General features: G+C 34.7%; 1 protein-coding gene across 2 annotated transcripts in view; it reads right to left on the minus strand.

Moving 5' to 3' along the window:
* Positions 1-21,012, minus strand: part of UPF2 (UPF2 regulator of nonsense mediated mRNA decay) — an 89,471-nt gene that overhangs the window by 50,647 nt on the left and 17,812 nt on the right. For both annotated transcript variants that reach the window (XM_057731963.1, XM_057731964.1), the window contains exons 4-8: positions 20,499-20,659; positions 13,919-14,116; positions 13,285-13,434; positions 11,894-11,997; positions 7,353-7,438 (exon numbers count right to left, since the gene is read on the minus strand). In XM_057731963.1, coding sequence (XP_057587946.1) covers positions 7,353-7,438; positions 11,894-11,997; positions 13,285-13,434; positions 13,919-14,116; positions 20,499-20,659 — 699 coding nt within the window. The remainder of the gene's footprint in view (positions 1-7,352; positions 7,439-11,893; positions 11,998-13,284; positions 13,435-13,918; positions 14,117-20,498; positions 20,660-21,012) is intronic.

Here is a 21,012-nt window from a genome sequence, read left to right on the forward strand (position 1 = left end):
TAATCAACATAAAAAGCAAATTTCTGTGTTAAATTTTAAGTTACATATATATTTTATTTGACTTTTCTGAAACTGAACTAGAAAATAAACTTAGATCCTTTGAAAACTGAATTTTATAATCTGAAAGCGTGATTATTTTTATCAACAATTAATGAGCGAACCATTTAAAAGAATGTTACTTTCTTAAAGAATAATAAAGCCTTGCTTATACTTTCAGGGTCTCCTAAATCACACATTTAAGTATCCTACAAGTAAGTAAACACCCAGACACTAACTACAAGTAAGAATAAAAAAGCAAGATTACATACTTTTGCTCCGGAGGGGGAGAAAAGCAATCTTAAAGGCTTTCATCTCATAATCAATCAGCTTTCAAACAAAAAAGTCCAGCTTTTTTCTCCCTCTTTAAAATCTAAAGAATTTAGAAAGCTATTAATTATATCTGTGTCAAAAATGCCTAGAAAGACATTAATGTCAAAGAACACTATTACTGCTCAATTAAAGAATATGGGGCTTCCTAGGTGGCGCAGTGGTTAAGAATCCACCTGCCAATGCAAGGGACATGGGTTTGATCCCTGCTCCAGGAAGATCCCACATGCCGCAGAGCAACTAAGCCCATGTGCCACAACTATTGAGCCTGCGCTCTAGAGCCTGTGAGCCACAACTATTGAGCCCATGTGCTGCAACTACTGAAGCCCACGCACCTAGAGCTCGTGCTCTGCAACAAGAGAAGCCACTGCAATGAGGAGCCCGTGCATGACAACGAAGAGTAGCCCCCACTCACCACAACTAAAAAAAGCCCACTCACAGCAAAAAAAGATCCAACACAGCCAATAAAATAAATAAATAAATAAATTTATTGGAGGGGAGAAAAAAGAATACGAAGGTTTTTCTTCACAGGAAACACTAAAGCAGATGATGATTCAAAAAAGACAAAATATAATAAACAAAAGATTGGGATCATTTACTCTGAAATAGACAACCAAATGCTCTTGTGACTTTTTCCACAACGTTCACATTCCCAATGCAACAGTGCCATCCAGTGGTATAACATGCTAACAGATTTCCCAAAACTCAGTTTCTCATTTTTAGCAAGGGGAGGTCCAATTACAAAGTTTCCCACCAAAACTCCAGCAAATGCTCCTATAAGCTGGATCAGAAAAAACTGTCCAAGACTTAAGTGAAGCACTTCACCTCTGAAGACTACTGTGTTTATATTAATGTAAAGAGATTCTGAACATCCATCCATCTGCTAAAACATGGCAAAACTGATACGGCTTCAAAGTTACTAAAACCAATACCAGATTCGTCTATATTCAAAACAAGGAACTAAAAGATGCTTAGGTACATTCCTTGATTCTGGCTGACTTTACACCTGAAAGTTTGCTTAGGCGAGAGAAGCTTGGGATGGGCTAGGAGTATTCTCTATCTTGATCTAGGTGTGGATATACACATATACCTACGATGCAAGCACTTTATGCCATATGATCCAGCAATCCCACTGTTGGGCATATACCCAGACAAAACTATAATTTGAAAAGATACATGCACCCTTATGTTCACAGCAGCACTGTTTACAATAGCCAAGACATGGAAGCAACCTAAGTGTCCATCGATAGATGAATGGATACAAAAAGATGTGGTTCATGTATACAATGGAATACTACTCAGCCATAAAAAGAATAAAATAATGCCATTTGCAGCAACATGGATGGACCTAGAAATTATCATACTAAGCAAAGTAAGTCAGACAGAGAAAAACAAATACAATGTGATATCATATGTGGAATCTAAAATACAACACAAATGAATACACCTATGAAACAAACAGAAACAGACTCAGAGACAGAAAGAACAGACTTGTGGTTGTCAAGGGTGAGGTCAGGTGGGGGAGGGAAAGATTGGGAGATTGGGATTAGCAGATGCAAACTGGTATATATGGCACGGATAAACAACACGGTCCTATTGTAGAGCACAGGGGACAATATCAACATCTTGTGATAAACCAGAATAGAAAAGAATATGAAAAAGAATATATACGTATAACTGAGTCACTTTGCTGTACAGCAGAAATTAACACTGTAAATCAACTGTACTTCAATAAAATTCTTTTAAAAAGATGTAAGTACTTTATGTGAAATTTCAATTATATACGTGGATAGTTATACTACAAATTAACTGTAGAATGATATGCAACTATATAAATAAGGGGATTTCTAGTAATTTCATTTCTGTGCATTCCTTCAAATTAACAGGCTAAGAGATATAATGCCAGGCTTTTGAGATTTTTTTTAACCACTATTTATTTACTGAAGGAAGAACACAACTGAAAGTTAAAACAGTGCTTCAGATCAGATCTTTAAGAAATGTAAAGACAGACTACATCAATTCTGAAAAGTTTTCTGCTGCAAATGATACCAAGAAAGTGAAAGACAACTCACAGAATGAAAGAAACCATCTTCAAATTATATCTGATAAGAGACGTGTATAAAGTATAAAGAACTCATACAAAAATAATAAAAAGACAAATACTGCAATTTAAAAGGGGGCAAAGGATTTGAACAGTTTTCCGAAGACACACAAATGGCAAATAAGCACTTGAAAAAATGCTCAAAATCATTAGCCATTAGGGAAATGCAAATCAAAACCACAAAGAGATAGATTCCACTTCACACTAAGATGGCTAAAATCAAAATGGGGACAGTAACAAGTGTTGTTAAGGATATGGAGAAACTGGAACCTTCATACATTGCTGTTGGGAATGTAAAATGCAGCCACTGTGAAAAACAGTTTAGCAGTTACTAAAAATGTTAAACATAGACTTACCCTAAAACACAGCAATTCCACTTATAAGTATATACCCAAGACAACTGAAAACATATGTCCACACAAAAACTGGTACACAAAGAGTCACAACAGCATAGTCCTAATAGCTAAAAAGTGGAAACAACTCAAATGTCCATCAACAGACAAATGGGTAAACAAAATGTGGTGTATATCTATACAATGAAATATTATTCAGCCTTCAAAAGAAAGGAAATTTTACTGCATGCTAGGACATGGATGAATCACGAAAACATTATACTAAGCAAAAGAAGTCAGGCACAAAAGGCCACATATTTTATGATTTCATTTATAGGAAATACCTACAATAAGTAAATCCATAGAGACTGAAAGTAAATAAGTGGTACCTCAGGACACGGAAGAGGGTGGGCAGGGAGGAAATGGAATTGCCTGCTAATGGATATACGGTTTCTTTTAGGGGGATGAAAATGTTTGAAAATTTTATTGTTGCGATAGTTGAACATATTTAAAACACTGAACTGTATACTTCAAATGGGTGAACTGTATGGTTATGTGAATTATATTCCAATAAAACTGATTTTTTTTTTTTAAAGAAAAGAACTATAAAGAACCTTATAGTTTAGTGCTTCCTAAACCAAACCATACAGACTAGGTAAGACAGCTAAATTCTCTACCACATACACACATATAAAATCTTCAGGCCCTCACAGTCATAGGCACTCAAGTAACTACTGAATAATTCATTCTGGTGTTTTTGGTCGGCTCAGGCTGGATGGGCTAAATGGATAAAGGAGGGAATGCTGGCCATAGAGAAGAATAAAGACACTCACTAGGACTCTTGTCCTTTGGGGGGAAGGGGAGGGAGATGCCACACAGAGAGGCCTCCTTTTTCCAATTTGTTTGTGGAATGATCATGAAAACTGACTATGTAATAGGCCATAAGAAAATTTCAAAAAGCAAAAATAACACAGTATTCTCTAATCACAGTGCAATAAAAATATAAATTATTAACCGAGCCAGGAAACAAAACAAAAAAACCCCACTACCTGGAAATTTCAAGTCCCTCTCAAATATCTCCTTAGGTAACAATGGAAAAATAAACTGAAGTTGGAGAATTTTTAGAAAACATAAAAATAGAAATCACCACATGTCAGAACTAAGAGATACAGCTAAAACCAGGGTCAGAGGACAGCAATATATTAAATGCCAAAAAAGGAACAAAATGAATGAAAGAAATCAAAAACAAAGAAAATAAAAACAAAATCCAAAAATAATAATTAAGAAAACAGTAAAACAGTAGAATAAATACACAGATAATCTAGAAGCTGGGTTTTTGTGTGTGTGAAAAAAACTAAAATGAATAAACCACTAGCTAACGTAATGAAGAGGAGGAAGAAGAAAGGAAAAGTACAAATACAGGACTGTTTGTAATAGCAAAGCCTGGAAAGTCCAAAGTGGTAAAATACAGTACATTCATAAAAAGAAACAATGCAGCTTTAAAAGAAAAGAACAAGAGAAAGATTTACGTATTGATATGAAAAGATTTCTAAGATATACTGTGAAGTGAAAACAGTAAAGTTCAGAACAATAGGTACAATAAGTTGCCCTCACGTAAAAAGATAAAAAAAGGAAATATAAGAATGTTTGCATGTTCTTGCACATGCAAAAGAAACTTTGGAAGGACACAAGACTCAGGACAATGGTTTCCTATTGGGAGGAGTAGGAACTGGGTAGATGGGGAGACAAGGACAGGAAGGGTACTTGTCAGCACAATGTTTTATGCTTCAGTGTTTTCAGTCCTGTGAATGCATTACTTATGTTTTTAATAAAGTTTTAAACTTGCATATGACCAATATTAATTCATCAAATATTGTCAAGCACTTACTGTACATCAAACACTACATTTGATGTTGTAAATGTTCAAAATGAAAAGACCTAGTCCTCTTTTAAAGGACCCGTATTTTTACAGTTTCATAGGGATATAGGCAGCAAACCAACACTGGGCTATACCTAATATGCCTAACGTAATGTGCCCTATTCTTTCTATGTATGAAGGCATTATGTTGAAAGTCTATAAAAGACCACCTATATATACATAGGGAAATAAAGATGGTTGTTCAGAGAAGACAACCCTTATGCTAAGAATTCAAGACTAAGCCAGAGATTTTCAGTGGAAAAATACACAATATCCCAGATAAAGAGAAGAGGCTTGGAAGTAAAGAGCAAAGGGTGTTCAAGAAATCATTACAGATCCGGATTTTGCAAGAAAAGTGGCTAGAATGAAGACTGAAGAAGCTAAAAGGGGGCTAGCTAAAAAAGAGCACTGTAAATACCATGTTACATAACTTCATCACTTTCTGTCTGTGAGGCATTGTGCTCAGTGCTGAGGATAAAGAAGTAAGTATGGCCTCCCTCTTGCAGCTCAGTCTAGACAACAATGTCCAGGGAAACCAAGAAAGAGGTTTTTGCAGTAGTTTGACGGGTGACCTTTCCTGCCTTTATCTCTGCACATACTGTTCCTTCTATCAGAAATGCTCTCTATGTTCCCTCTCCTCACCCATCCCTCGCCTAGCTCATTCCTTTCTCAGGTCTCAGATTAAATGACCCTCGTTCCAGGCAGCCTTCTCTGACTCCGGAGACTAAATCAATCAGTTCCCCTTGTTATATACTCCAAAGCACGCTGGGATTCTTCTGGTCAACTACACTTCGAATCCTCTTTCTTCCTCTCCAAACTGTAAGCTGCATGAATACAAGAGTTGAATCTGTCTTGTTCACCACTGTATCTCCAGCACTAATCACAGTGTAGAGTAGACCCTTAGTGAGTGAATAGTTTTTAGAACATAATTTAACCTTTCCTGATCACTCAGGCTAAATTATTATATCTATATATTTCAGGTATATAAGACTATGTGTTCTTGCCCTCATAGCTCCAAAAGGCTATGCATTTTAAGTACTTTACTTTTTTCTCTCCTCTTAAACCATAAATTGTCATTCCCTACTACTTTCAAGTCTCTTTCTAGCAGATTCCAACTACTTCTAATTTGCAGCTAACTGCTGAGCTAAGCAGATAAGTCCAGTTATAAAGGATGTAATTGGCATAAGACCAAGTAATAGTATATAGTTTTTCAGGAGTTTTCTCTGTGGTGGGGGAGTGGGATGGAATGGGAATACAGGGAGACAAGATGCTCTCTCATAAATAAACTACTTAATATCACTGCATAATTTCTTTCCTTAACAAAGCCTTTTATTTTTGCTAAATTTGGTTCATTCTATGCTAGAAGTCCAGATAATTGTTACTACATGTTTCTTCATTCAAATAAACAACTGAAAATAAAACTATGAAAGTGAACATTCCATTATATAGGCAAAGAAAAGAATCACTTGAAAAAACTTGTCCAAAATATTAAGGAAAAAAATATTTGAGTTTGAAAGTAGAATATGTCTCGCAATCAAAGCCTTAAAATTGGCAATATTTTTTCTTTCTTAATTGTACATGAAATAAGGCTGTACATGAAATAATGACGCACCTCATAACTGATGGCACCTCGGAGTTTATGAAATGCAGCATATAATTTTACACAATAGAAACAATTCACCTCTGATTTTCTCAGTTAGATAATTCTGAATTATCTACTCACTATATTAGTACATTCTATCTCCCCTGTCCCACTAAAATGAAAAATCAAATGCTCATGTTAATGCTGCTGACAGGAGATAAAAACCAATATAAAGGAAAAGAGTAGTGATTTGGTTTCAGTGAGAAATGTTACCAATAAAAGACCAATAAATGAACCAAATTATAATTTTGCTTAAGAAATCTTTAGTGAAATCCCTCAGAATCCTTATCTTCTGGGGAAAGTATCCATCTTAGCCATGATGTATGTAATCATCATAATAGTTAACAAAATCCCTTAATTATTCACTGTTGAACACACAGAAGTGGACCTCCTCCAGGTTCCTAAGGTCAACAGTCTATGACCTATTGTGGTCCTAATACATGCAGGTGAAATGGGGGTTTTAATTTAGTGTAGGTTAGAGCATTAGAATTCTCTACCAGCATTATGAAACTGAATATGCTTCTTGAATTACTAGCAACATAATCACTAATGCGACTTCCAAGTCCAAACTAGCATAATTACCAAAAAAAAAACTTGAAATTTTTCATTTAAACACAACTCAATTAATTTAATCTGATCTTTCCACAAAATAAAAACTCTCCAAAAACAGATATACCATTAAGTATTTTCTCTCCACAGAGGCAAAAGTGTAAACAAACTGCTTCTAACAATGATTAAGTTATTAAGTTCCTATTATTCTTATACTTTTTCTCTTAAAATAACAGGAAAGCATCAGAAGGAATATTACCACTAGAGCTCATGAACAAAAATTAATGAGAAATAAGTTCTAGAAAATATGCTAACAATGATAGTAAGTTCTGTGGACAAGGGATATTTTTAAAGAGATAACTGAACAAGAACTTAGATCTTACAATCATCACTGCAGGGGAAAAACACTAAGAAATTATTATTATTATTATTTTTTAAACCTACCTTTGTCTGGGAACTATAAAGAGCGCCCGGACCAGCTTCTTCCTATTTGCTTTTGTGTTCATGTTCATGCAAAAATCCATTGCTGCCTATAGGAGAAAAAGCAAACTTTTTTCTTAAAAAAATCTTGATTTAGCTACTGAAAGCAAAAACTCTGCATGCTACAATGGATTTCTAATAGTTACTAAAGAGTTTACAATAGTTTTAAGACATTAGTATTATAAGCATATCCCGAACATTAAAGATCACTAAGCTTAAACTACTCTCTCCTTATATATCTCAAAATATACATTTCATAAACTTTAATTGCAACCTAGTGTTAGAAATAGAACTTCGAGTGTGTAGACTGAAGACCTACCATGACATGTTTGGCAAATAATTACACGAAATGTGCAATCCATGCTGTTGATCTCATAAATCAATGTTAATATCAGGAATGTTTTCTGACAGAATGTTACAAAGTAGCAAGAAGCCAGGAACCAAGAAAATTACTAATGCTAATAAGGATAATAAAAAAAGAATAAAGACAAACTAGATGAGAGAGAAACACAGATTATCCCCAGAAACATGTAAGGGTAAGTGTTTCAACACTGACTAGAAAGGTTTACTGCTGACAATCCGATCTGGTAACAAACTAAAGAAATCACATCATAGGACTATAATAAATACCCGTAACTGTTCTTAGTATAGCAATCCACTATTCTAAATTTTAATAATGAAAATGTGTTTAATATTTCATCAATGTCTAACATCTAATATAAGTATAGAAGAAAAGCTAGGAGAAGTGTATGCTCTGGGAAGCCATTAGAAAACAAAACTATGAGTAAATGGTATTTTTTAAATACAGGTATATATATCTTTTAAACATCAAAGATTTTCAATATACATGGTTTAAGAAAATAACAAGTTTAAGTTATACTTTAAAAAGAAAAAAACTATTTACAGGTTCATTTGATTATTTTATCATTAATCGCAATCTTTAGGTAGGATCAGATACAAAGATCCTCAGATTTCCATATAAAGGATTTCAACTCTTCAGTGATGCACTCACTGACACACCTCCCATTTGATTAAAACTTTTGATGAAATAAATGACACAACTAATGTTGATTACATTCAAACCCAGGAAACTAATCACATTGAAAGTATTCACCAAGATTGAAACTATCACTATTAGTCAAGAGTAAAACCAATTTAAATTTTTTCTACTGCTTGTAAAGGGAGTATAATAAATTTTATTAAAGTTTATATTTTGTAACATTAAAGCTTCTTACAGCTAGTTAGAATAAGAAAAAAGTTGAAAATATACTGAAGTTCCTTCAAGTAATTCACCCATACGAAACAGTGGAAAATTCTGAACTAGTATAATAAAAATCCCAAAAGTCATGTACTCAGAAAACTGGTTAACACTGGAAAACTTCACACACACACACACACACACCCTCAAATCAACATGTTTTGAAAAATACAGAGAAAAAAATTTAATGGCCAATGGCCTATGTTTCAACATAAATTAGGAAACACAAAAAATAAGATGTACTTCAATAACTATTTTAGAACATTACCCTTTAAAATACAAATGTACTTTACACAATCTATGAAATACATTTTATAAAAATAGAGAAGGCAATAAACACTTTTCCTACCACAGTAATCAAAGGCCATTAGAAGGAAAAAAAAATATAATGCTCAAAACTCTGCAAAGACTAGGAGTTCGTAAAACATATAAATGCCTAATACACACAGTAGTGGCTCAATAAATATGTAGAATAAATGAATAAAAGACTACATGAGTGGAAAAACTGCCAGAATTAATAAATTTGAGGAAATTAAAAAGAAAAAAAAAGGCTTCACATGTATATTAATTCTTAGATTTAACCAGCCCTGCCCTCTGGGGAGAAATGAAAGCAAAGGAGTCACTGAGGTGGTGTCTATCTGCCTGGGTTACAAGTGGTGCCTGACAACTCAACAAGCAGTTTTTAAAAACTCATTTTAAAACGTTTTAAGTAAATGAAAGACAGTTCAACAATCATTTTTTATTTTATTAAGTAAAAATAAACTCTTCTGATCATCAAATACATGCAGAAATAAGCATCACCATAAATGACATTACCTGCAGAAGTCACCTAAAAGAAATCTTCACTTTGATTTATATATTGTTACATAAATACTGAATTCAAAAGAATTCTTAGATTTTTCTATTTCCCAATTACTTTTCCCTCGCAAGCCATCTGGACCTCTGCCAATATACAGGGAGGAAATTTCTTTCATGAGGAAGCTGACTCCCAGAGGAACCCATTGGGGTCCAACAGGGCAGGGTAGCCTCCTGTTTTCCATCTGAACCCCCAAGAGTTAACCCAGAATTTAACATATGGTCATTACTGAGCTGGGCACTGCAGGATACTTTCCAATACAGAGTCACATGAGATCTTCCCATTCAACTTTCAGGATAACACTCAAAATGGGTGCAAGGGTGTGGCAGGCATGTCAAGGTATCTCTCATGCTGTTTATATCCAGTGAATATATGAAAATTTAGCAGACGAAAGGTTTAATCATATCCCAACCTTAAGAAAATAAGCAGTTGTTTAAAAGGTAGTTTCTGCTATATTCTACAGAGGAGAGAAAAAGACTCTCTTAAGAACACAGAAATTAATGCTGTAATTATTAAGTTCTTGAAAACTGTACATTGACCTAATCACTCCAAGAGATGATTAGCCAATTTGGAATTAGTTTCAAGCTTATTTCATTATAAATATGAATAGTTACTGAAATACATCTAAATGTTAAACACGCTGAAAGCTGAAAAACAACCTGATGTCTGTAGTTCTCTATAGGAAACCCTCGATATGTCATTGGGGGAGGGGGGTGTGGATAAAAGTATATATTACACCTTGACTTAAAAAGGTTTAAGGCAATGATTTTCAAACTTTGCATCTCAAGAGTCCTTTACACTCTTAAAAATTATTAAGGACCTGAAAGAACTTTGTCTACGTGGGTTAATACGTTTATCAGCATTTACTGTTTTACAAGTTAAAATTTTAGAAGAGAATTTTTAAAATATTAATTCACATAAAAATACCAATAAATCTATTAGTTGTTAACATTTTTTGGAAATATTTTGTTTAATGAAAAAGAAATTTAGTGACAGAAGAGTGGCATTCTTTTAGAAGACAGTTGGATTCTCATATCTATTTATGCACTCAATCTGTTGTGTGTTGTTTTGAAGTATATGAAGAAACTTGTTTCACACATATAAGTAGCTGAAAAGGGAAGTGTATTTTAATATCAGTTTCAGTAATTACAGATATTCTTTGATACTTCACCAAAACTTGACAAGTGGTAGTTTCTTAACCATTAGTTGCAATGTGAAATCTGAAACCACATTCATCAACTTCTCATGCTCTGTTAGATTAAAATCCATTAGTCTATCCTGCACTCTGAGTGGACTTTAAATACCCAAGAAAGATTTTGTTGACCTTCTGTACTGGTCATTCAGAACAATGGTTCACTGAGCTATGCAGATCTTCCAAACACTTACATAATATTTTTAAATTACATTATTTAGCATCACCACCCATCTTACCAGAAAAGTTTCATCAATAAAGCCTCTTGAGAAAAGAACTGGGAAGATGTCAAGCTTATGATGGTGGACATGAGATTTCCAAAACTCTAATTTTTGCTGGAAACTCAAATTTGTCCACTGGCAAAAATACTTTCAGTTGTTTCCCATGAGAGGCTCACCTTGTTCATGTTAGAAAAACGTCTGCTAAATACCCAAGTTTGAGTAACCACAGTTCGTCCATTAGTTCATTCAATAAAAATGGTATCCTATGTAAAAAGCAACTAGTTTAGCTTGCAACTCAATCACACAAGTGGCTTTTCTCGAGGCAACCTTGAGATAGTAGATGTGCTTTACATGTCCTTCTTATTTTATCAAGTTAAGAGGAACTGTACTCAAAGGTTGAAATGAAACAAAATCACTAATTTTTATGGATTTATCAAAGAGATTCTTAAGTGAAGGTGGCATTGCTCTCGTAATTGCAAATGCATGGCAATGAAGAATACAATGGCTACTAGCAGAGTCTGCTACCAATGCAGCTTAATTCGTGTTACAATACCAGCAGCTTTACCCATCATCACTTTTGCAAATGTCAAAAACAGTGAAAAAGTGGGGGGGAGAAAATCCTAGTATTAGTATGCAAAGAGTTTTGACTGTACAGACCCCTCTGAGAGTGCCTCAGAAGACACCAGGAATCTACAGAGAGTACTTTAAGAATTTCTGGTCTAAACCAGTATTTCCCTCATTGTGGCATCCCTATGTGGAGGAGAGAGGTGTCAAGCCGACAGGATTCCAGAGACAGTTCCATCCCCAAACACAACATCTAGAAATTAGCTCCAACTGAATGTGTTCATTTTGGATTCCCATATCAGATTCTATTTGAAGCAATGGTTCATTCTATAGCCAAAACAGTCCAAAACATTCCTAATTCAAGCTATCCTACAAGGTCTATGTGCTTGAGTCAAGTCACACAGGAAACCATACCTTGTCTATCAGATCACGGTTGACACAGTTGGGCAACTGCTGGAGGAAAGCATCTACTATGAGCTTGAGATGAGATCCAGTGCTGGCTTCTTCATCCTCTTGTTCTAATATAAAATTGGTTTTTAAATAGGTTTAAAAATATACACAGACAATATAAGAATAAAAACATCCAATAAGAAGTTATCTGGGGCACAGATAATCTAGAGCACTTTTCTTACTCAGAAAAAATGAACCATTTCTTTGAGATATTACCCTAGAAAGTTTGGGTATCTTTAGAATCACAACCTAAATCACTATTGTTTTTCAGATATCAACTATAAAAAGGCAAACTTTTACATGAGAAGTCATAAGCCACATGTAGCTTTACAGCAGATCTGCTATTTTATCTGTCAAGCATCCCTTCTCCCATGTCTTCAATTAACAGTACGATCATCACTTGCCCTCGAAGGCAATCCATGGGATTCTGATGGGGAAGTGTGCTGCCCAAGCAGAGACACCACCACTCCTCTCAGCCACAGGCAAGCATGACAGAGGACTAGCCAACTCCTTCCAAGAGGCTTATACACTGACAGTGGGAGAGAAGCCCTCTTTTCCTCTGATGTCACTAGCTGTTTTGAGCCAGGGGCAGCCTCCAGCCATGCCTCCCTCCCTTCATGACATGGAGAAAGAGAATCTGCAGCAGGAAACAATGAAGCCCATAGAGAGAAAGTGAATACTGACAGAAGGTATCCTTCTAATAAAGAATCCTAACTAATAAACTTCACAGGAAGTATTCAGGAAATAATTAACAATGTGATATTTTTATTACTAAATACAAAACATTATTCAATTATAAAGACATAAAATTACCACGGATGAACTGATACACTAATTGTTTTTTATCTCTCAACTTTCAAATACACTTACGTTAAAACTGTAAAGATTATATCAGAATTAAAATATATCAAGGACAATGCTAGCAAGTAGAGAAGTATAAGAAATATCTACTAAGATTTAGATTATCACTGAAGTTTGTAGTCACATAATATGGAACATGTATTCTTTGTTCCAAATCAAATTCCAAAAAAGTGATGGCCTAGAAACAATAGGAAAGCAAGGAATTAAAGAGTAAAGACCCATATTCACAGGCAAGAGCTTTGTGTATAAACACTAATCAAAAATTGGGAATTCCCTGGTGGTCTAGTGGTTAGGACTCGGCAATCTCACTGCTGAGGGCCTGGGTTCAATCCCTGGTCAGGGAACTAACATCCCACAAGTCGCACAGTGTGGCCAAAAAATAAATAAAATAATAAAATAAAATAAAATAAAATAAAATAAAATAAAATAAAATAAAATAAAATGTTTAAAAATAATAATAATCAAAAATTAAAATTTCTGGTAAAAGTGTTTACCTTGCTCATCAAGAAGTTTCTTTGTAAGATCTTCAGCTTCATCTCCACCCTCTAGCTCCAAAGTGTCATCATTAATTTCTAGGTTCTCCAGCTCAAGTTCCAAATCATCAGGACTTGATACCTCCTTATTATCCTTAGATTCCTTTGCCTCTGTTTGAAATCAAAGAATCAGTATCTCTGAATTAAAGGTCATACAGAAATCCTGCTGCAAAAAATACATGAAGATTCACAAAATCTGCATCATTTGTCTTAGAATCTACATTTATACCTGACAAGAAATTTGATATATTCCGATTTTTAAAAATACATTATGCTCATTGAAAACAAAGACCATAGCTTCTTCGATTCTGTATGCCATCTGTTCACAGAAGAAATGAACTGATGGATGGACTGATGAATGGAGACAAACATGGCATGAGGATGTGTAGTAAAGATGAGGGGAAAATAATGCTGATTAGATAAACTGCACTCAGATTAATTAAGATGTCCGTATTATTCTGTCATTCATTTAATCTAGTGACTCAATGTAAATATTACAAAACTAGCAACTAAAAAAAAATTTTTTTTACAAGTATCATTTTGAAACTAATTTTTATAGCACTTTAATATAAAAAATTTGTCCTCCAGCATTTACCTTTGGAATCATCCTTGCTGGACTCTTTATTCTGACAACTTTTTTCATTATCTTTAAACAAGATGGCTGGAACAAAAGCTTTCAGGTCGATGAGGTTCTCATAAAAATTCCGAGCATCTTCATCTTCCCATATACCACCTTCCAAGTCATAGTCTCCAGGTTTACCAGGTGTAAATATATCAATTCCAGGCCCATGCTCTACAATAAAATAAATCACAGGGAATTAAAACCAATGAATCTTGAATGTTTCGATTATTAGAGGCTTCTTCAATCCACAAGCACTCTGGGCTGTTCATGTAACCATCTTTACCAGAAAAATCACAAATTGTGTTTTAAGTAAAGCTCTAAATCAGGACAGACTAAAGTACATGATAAAGACGCTTTTCTCTTAAATATTTTAAGCAACTGATATGAAATTAAGTAGCCACTTGATATATTAGGACCACCTTCATGAAACTTAAAACCAATAGAAGAAATATATAAACCTGGCCATTCTTAAACACCCAGCTTAAAGTCCCACCTCCCCCATGAAGTATTTATTTAAGATTCCAACCCTCTGTACCATTTATATCACAATTATATTCTCAAGTTTGTGGTTTATCTTACCATAAGCCTCTAAGAAGCAGCCCTCCTTTTGGCATTAAACTTGGTATAAGACAGAATGCCATAAATGGTCAATTGATAAATAACTTGAAAGGAAGGGAAAGAATGATGAAGAAATATATAGATATTTCAGTAGAGGATGGAAAACCACATACATATTTACACACACACACACACAGTCTACCTTTACATACAACTATAGATTCTTAAGCTCAGAACATTACAAGTAATGAATTTCCTACTTCATGATCATGAGACAATTCATGATTTTATCTATTCTCACTGTACTTCTCTCCAAACTAGAATTGTAAATAAGAGAATGGTCATGCAGATTAAAAATAACCCTGAGGACTTCCTAGGTGGCGCAATGTGTAAGAATATGTCTGCCAATGCAGGGGACACGGGTTCGATCCCTGCCCTGGGAAGATACCACATGCCGCAGAGCAACTAAGCCCATGTGCCACAACTATTGAGCCTGCACTCTAGAGCCTATGAGCCACAACTACTGAGCCCACGTGCTGCAACTACTGAAGCCCACATGCCTGGAGCCCATGCTCTGCAACAAGAGAGGCCACCACAATGAGAAGCCCGAGCACCACAATGAAGAGTAGCCCCCGCTCGCCACAACCAGAGAAAGCCCATGTGCAGTAACAAAGACCCAACACAGCCAATAAAATAAATAAATAAATAAATTTATTAAAAATAAATAAATAAATAACCCTGAGAGGGACTTCCCTGGTGGTGCAGTGGTTACGAATCCACCTGCCAATGCAGGGGAAAAGGGTTCTATCCCTCGTCTGGGAAGATCCCACATACCGCAGAGCAACTAAGCCCATGAGCCACAACTACTGAGCCTGCACTCTAGAGCCTGCAAGCCACAACTACTCAGCCTGCATGCCTAGAGCATGTGCTCTTCAACAAGAGAAGCCACCGCAATGAGAAGCCCTTGCACCACAATGAAGAGTAGCCCCCGCTCACCACAACTAGAGAAAGCCTGAGTGTGTCAACAAAGACTCAACACAGCCAAAAATAAATAAATAAATTTTAAAAATAAGAATAACCCTGATAAAAGTTAGATTATTTATTAAAAGTCATTTAGTTAAAACAAGAACAAAAACAATAAAATACTGGCTCCCTAACTCATTACTTATATGCCTTACCAAAAAAAACATGTTTAAACACAGGACACTAAACCCATATAAGGGAAAAGACTGTAAATTTACAATTTCTGTTTAATAAAAAATATAAATAAAAACAGGGAATTCCCTGGCAGCCCAGCGCTTAGGACTCTGCATTTTCAGTGCTGAGGGCCCGGGTTCAATAAGATCCCACAAGCTGTGCCATGTGGCCAAAAAACAAACAAACAAAAAACAAAACAAAGCAAAACACAACAAAAACACCGTCAAAAGGCAAACTAGAAGACACTACGGGCAATATTTACACAAAGGAATTAATATCCATAAGACACAGAGCTCCAGCAAGTAAAGACCAAAATCCCAGTAGAAAAAAATGGATAAAGCCTCTGAACAGATAAGTCAAAGAGCATATAAAAGATCCTAACCTCAGTACCAGTCAGGATGTTACATAAAACAAAGTTATCACTTTGACCCATTAGATTATGTTTAAAAGATTGATATCATCAAATGTTGACAAGATAGTAGGGAAGTAAGCAAGCACTCTCATTACTCAGATATTTATTACCTAGAGTACAAACTGATATGGGGGGGTGTGATTTGTCAGAATCTATCAATATTTAAAATAAGTATGATCTTTGATCCTACAAGGTTCCTTCTAGGAATCTATACCTTAGAAATAACAGAAAATGTGAACTAAGATTTACAAGGATGTTCATCATAGCACTGTTTGTAACACAGCAGAACTGGAATGAATCTAAATATCCACTGATAAGGACTAACAAACTGCATATACACACTATGCAATATCAACCAAATGTTAAGAGGAATGAGGTACATCTACCCGAACTGACTCCGAAAGCTCTCATAAATACACTACTGAAAGAGAAAAGGAAGTAATGCAAAATAACATCCTACATAAATTCATAATAAAGCTATATAGAGATATCTGATTATTTTGCATACGTATGTATATATTTTGTATTTTAAAAAGTCTAAACAGGGAGTTCCCTGGTGACCTAATGGTTAGGATTCCGGGCTTTCATTGCCAGGGCCCAGGTTCAATCCCTGATAGGGAAATGAGATCCCACAAGCAATGCAGTGCAGCCAAAAAAAATTTTTTTTGATTAAAAAAAAAGTCTAAACAGATTTATATCAAACTGGTAACCATGATTATCTTGGAGAATGGAATGGATATAACAGGAGATTTTCACTTTCTATTCTACGTACGCATGAGTATTTTACATATCATGAATATTTTGCATATCTGAAAAATAATGTATTTGCATAGTAATTATAAATTGTGAAAAATTTCAACTTCTGAGGGAAAAAGGTACAAAGTCAAAAAGCAATAAAAAATTGGGGGAAAATATCTGCAACACATTAAAAAGAATAATTTCCTTAATATGCAAAAGTGCTTTTATCATTCAATTTTTTAAAACAGATAAATATTGGATTTTTTTTTTTAATGAAAGGTTAAAGGGCTCAAGCAAGTATGTCACAGGAAAAAGAATACATATAAAAAAAACAGCCAATAAACTTACAGATGCTCAACCTCACTCAGAATGTAAAAATAAAAAACAGCAATATGGTAAAAGTGGAAGGAAACACACCCTCATACACTTAGTGGCATGTACATTTCTTTGAAAGACAATCTGGCACTATACATTGAAACTTAAAATGCATATACACTTTTGACCAAGGAATTCTACTTCTAGGAATTTATCCCTGAAATACTAGCATGCACACACAGAGTCAAAGGTATAGAGATTTTATTATAGCATAGACTATAACAGCTAAAAACTAGAAATAACATAAATGTCATTCAACATAAAACAAGGTAAAGAAATGACAGCACAATTATTCAATAGGATACTACTATGCAGCAATTTAAAAGAATTAGGTGGTGAAGAAAAAAAGAAAATGAAAAAAAAGAATTAAAAAAAGAATTAGGTGGCTCAATATGAATTAATCTGAAATGACATCTAAGATATATGGTTACCTAGAAAAAGTAGTTACAGAATAGCATATATAATATGATCTCATTTCTGTGAGGTAAAAAAGGATACTCTGGATCACTGAAAAATTCAGGCCTCTTCAGGCCAAGATGAAACAGAAGTGACCTAAAACAACTAAAGAACCAGGCAAACAATATAATACAATGGTTTTCAAACACTGAATATAAGGTAGCACAGGTAAGTGATTCCTGTGAGAGAAGAAACAAAAAAATTAAGCCCTACAATTCAGTGCCCTAGCTTACTGCCTGGTAATACTTTCCAGACCAAGGCCAAGTAAGAAGAAGCCACGCAGACCCTAACAGTCTCCAGAGTTGAGGACGACAGAGCTGAGAGTCTGGCAGGACACTAGCCCAGGTGGCTAGATTTTGCAAGACAAAGTACCAGAGAGGAGAAAGCAGCAGACACAGGCCTCCAAGATCTGCAGAAGGTCCCTCTGGAATGTTCAGCCAAATACTGATCAGCCCCCATGTGTGAGGGAACTAGGTGAGACTAGGAAAATAAATAATCATGAATCTTCTAATTCATGGGAAATCAGGCAGAATACAGATTTGCCTCTGTAATAGGGAAAATTACCTCTAGACTATAAAAGCTACTCGATTCCACCTAAGGAAGCAACGCTGGAAAGGATGAAACTGTTTCCAAGTGGCTTAACTGTGCCCCAGAACAAAGCTCAATGATATTTCTAAGAATACAAAACTATCCAGCATGCACCTAATAAAACATGACCAGGCATGCAAAGAAGTAGAAAAATTACCAGAAGTGTAGAGGTCAGTCAGTCAATCAATCAATCGATCAATTAAGCCAATGCAGAAGTGATATAAATGATAAAATTAAGACAAGGGCATTAAAACAGTTATTACAACTATATTTCATATTCTCAACAAGCTAGAAGACACACTATGCATGCTGGAGACCACGGAAAATATAACTAGTTTCTAGAGATAAAAACCACATCGCTACATGAGAGTATTAGACACTGTAAAAGGAAAACAGTGAATCTGAAGATACAGCTATAGAAAGTAACCAATACGAAACAGAGGAAAAAAATACTGAAGAATAGAAAAGACAACTTCAAAACACCTAAAACAGTTGTAACTGAATCCCCATAGGAGGGGGGAGAGGAAGAAAATATGTATTTGAAGAAATAAAGGTCAAGACTTTCCAAATTTGATGACAATTATAAACCCAAATTTAAGAAGTCCAATGACCCCCAAGCACAAGAAACATGAAGAAAACCACACCAAGCCACATCATAATTAAGTTCTTTAAAATCAGTAATAATGAAATTTTAAAGCAACCAGAGAAAAAATATACATTATTTAAAGAAGAACAAAGATAAGACTGAGAGCAGCTTTCTTACTGGAAACAATGCAAGACAGAAGACAGTGGAACAACATCTTTAAGTCCTGAAAGAAAAAAAATCTCACCCTAAAATTCTATACCTAGTGAAATTATCATTTAAAAATGATGGTAGAATTTTGTCAATTTTGTTACACAGCACTTACATTTACATTGTACTAGGTATTATGAGTAATCTACAGGATGATTTAAAGCACATGGGAGGATGTGTGCAGGTTATATGCAAATACTAAGTAAGCCATGTTATATGAGGGACTTGAGCATCCTTGGAGGTCTTGGAACCAATCCCCCGCAGATACCAAGGAAGGACCGTAAATGTATTCACAGTATACAATGGGTATTTTCTTATTGAGAAATTGATATTTGTATTGTAAAATACAAAATACCTTCTTGTATTATAAAAGGATACTTTACAAATACTTCACTCTTAAGATTTTTAAGTAAACAGGATTTTCAGATAGTTTTAAGATTAATAATGTATTAACATTTATCTACCAAAAGTAATTTTTCAAGTAGTTGTTGTAATATGTTAGAGTAATATATTAGGAGCTCTATCAAAAAGGAAGTTTAAAACACCTTCAAAATAATATAGAAAATAACTCATAAAATGATAAACAATTTATCTTGGGACTTCCCTGGTGGTACAGTGGTTAAGAATCCACCTGCCAATGCAGGGGACATGGGTTCAATCCCTGCTCCAGGAAGATTCTACATGCCATGGAGCAACTAAGCCCGTGCGCCATAACTATTGAGCCTGCACTCTAGAGCCCATGAGCCACAACTATTGAGCCCATGTGCTGCAACTACTGAAGCCCACGCGCCTAGAGCCCATGCTCCACAACAGGAGAAGCCACGGAAATGAGGAGCCCGCACACCACAAAGAAGAGTAGCCCCTGCTCACCACAACTAGAGAAAACCCATGTGGAGCAAAGAAGACCAACGCAGCCAATAAATAAATAAATAAACAAATTTATAAACAAAACAAAACAAAATTTATCTTATAAAACTGCAAGGTAGACTTCAGTTCTAAGTAACAATTTAAGATAACATACCATTCAAAATAATTAAATTAAAAATAAAAATAAGCACAGAAATATTAGTATCACAAAAGTCCAATCTACCTTATTACCTATCTGAGAAATAAAGCACATCTTTTCATAGCTCCAAGTATGGTTTAAGACAGGCCCCTGTTGGAGAGAATTTAAGGATTTATTTTACAAAAGAACCTGAAGAAACTCATCATATCATCATATGAGTTTATTATTATTTTCTAAGTGCAAAGCCTTTTCCATTCAGGGAAGCATTTCAAGTAGCTTTTCAAGGTTCTTATTAGGTCTCAATACCACTTCATTTTAAAAAATTTAAAGCATCCATTTTCAATAATACACATCTGAGAAGACTAAAGATACAAGTGATTAGTGCTTACTAAAAAAAAAAAATCACAGTTTGTTTTTAAGGATATCTTACCTTCTGGTGTTGGTTTGTCTTGAGGAAGATCTGGCATATTTTCATCCAAGAGGTCTGCTAAGGACTGAGAATTTGCCAGCAGCTTCTGGTAAGACATGGCAAATTCCTCATACTGTTTGTGTCTATCTTCACTTAGCTCTCCTTTAGAATGGAGAATACGCCTATAAATAAATGATGAAATAATCTGATAATCCTATCAAAATAGATGTGATCATGTATTATTATACTGGGAATGTTCCATAAAATTTGATTTTATCACACAAGCTTATTAGCACAATCTTCTTTAACAACTTATATTTAATACTTAACACTTTCAAGATGTATCTGAAATTAAAACTTGTATCACCAAATTCACCTAAACAATTAAAACTTTTAAACAATTAAATTTTAACATTAGTTTTGCAGAAAACATGAAGTGTGATTAACAATTATGCCTGCAGAAATATAAAATTCAACAGTATGCCACTAAATAATTTTTAGTATTTTGTTACAGCCATATTCCTGTCAGACTTAT

Source organism: Hippopotamus amphibius, chromosome 4 (genome assembly GCF_030028045.1).
Source record: "Hippopotamus amphibius kiboko isolate mHipAmp2 chromosome 4, mHipAmp2.hap2, whole genome shotgun sequence".
Lineage (NCBI taxonomy): Eukaryota > Metazoa > Chordata > Mammalia > Artiodactyla > Hippopotamidae > Hippopotamus > Hippopotamus amphibius.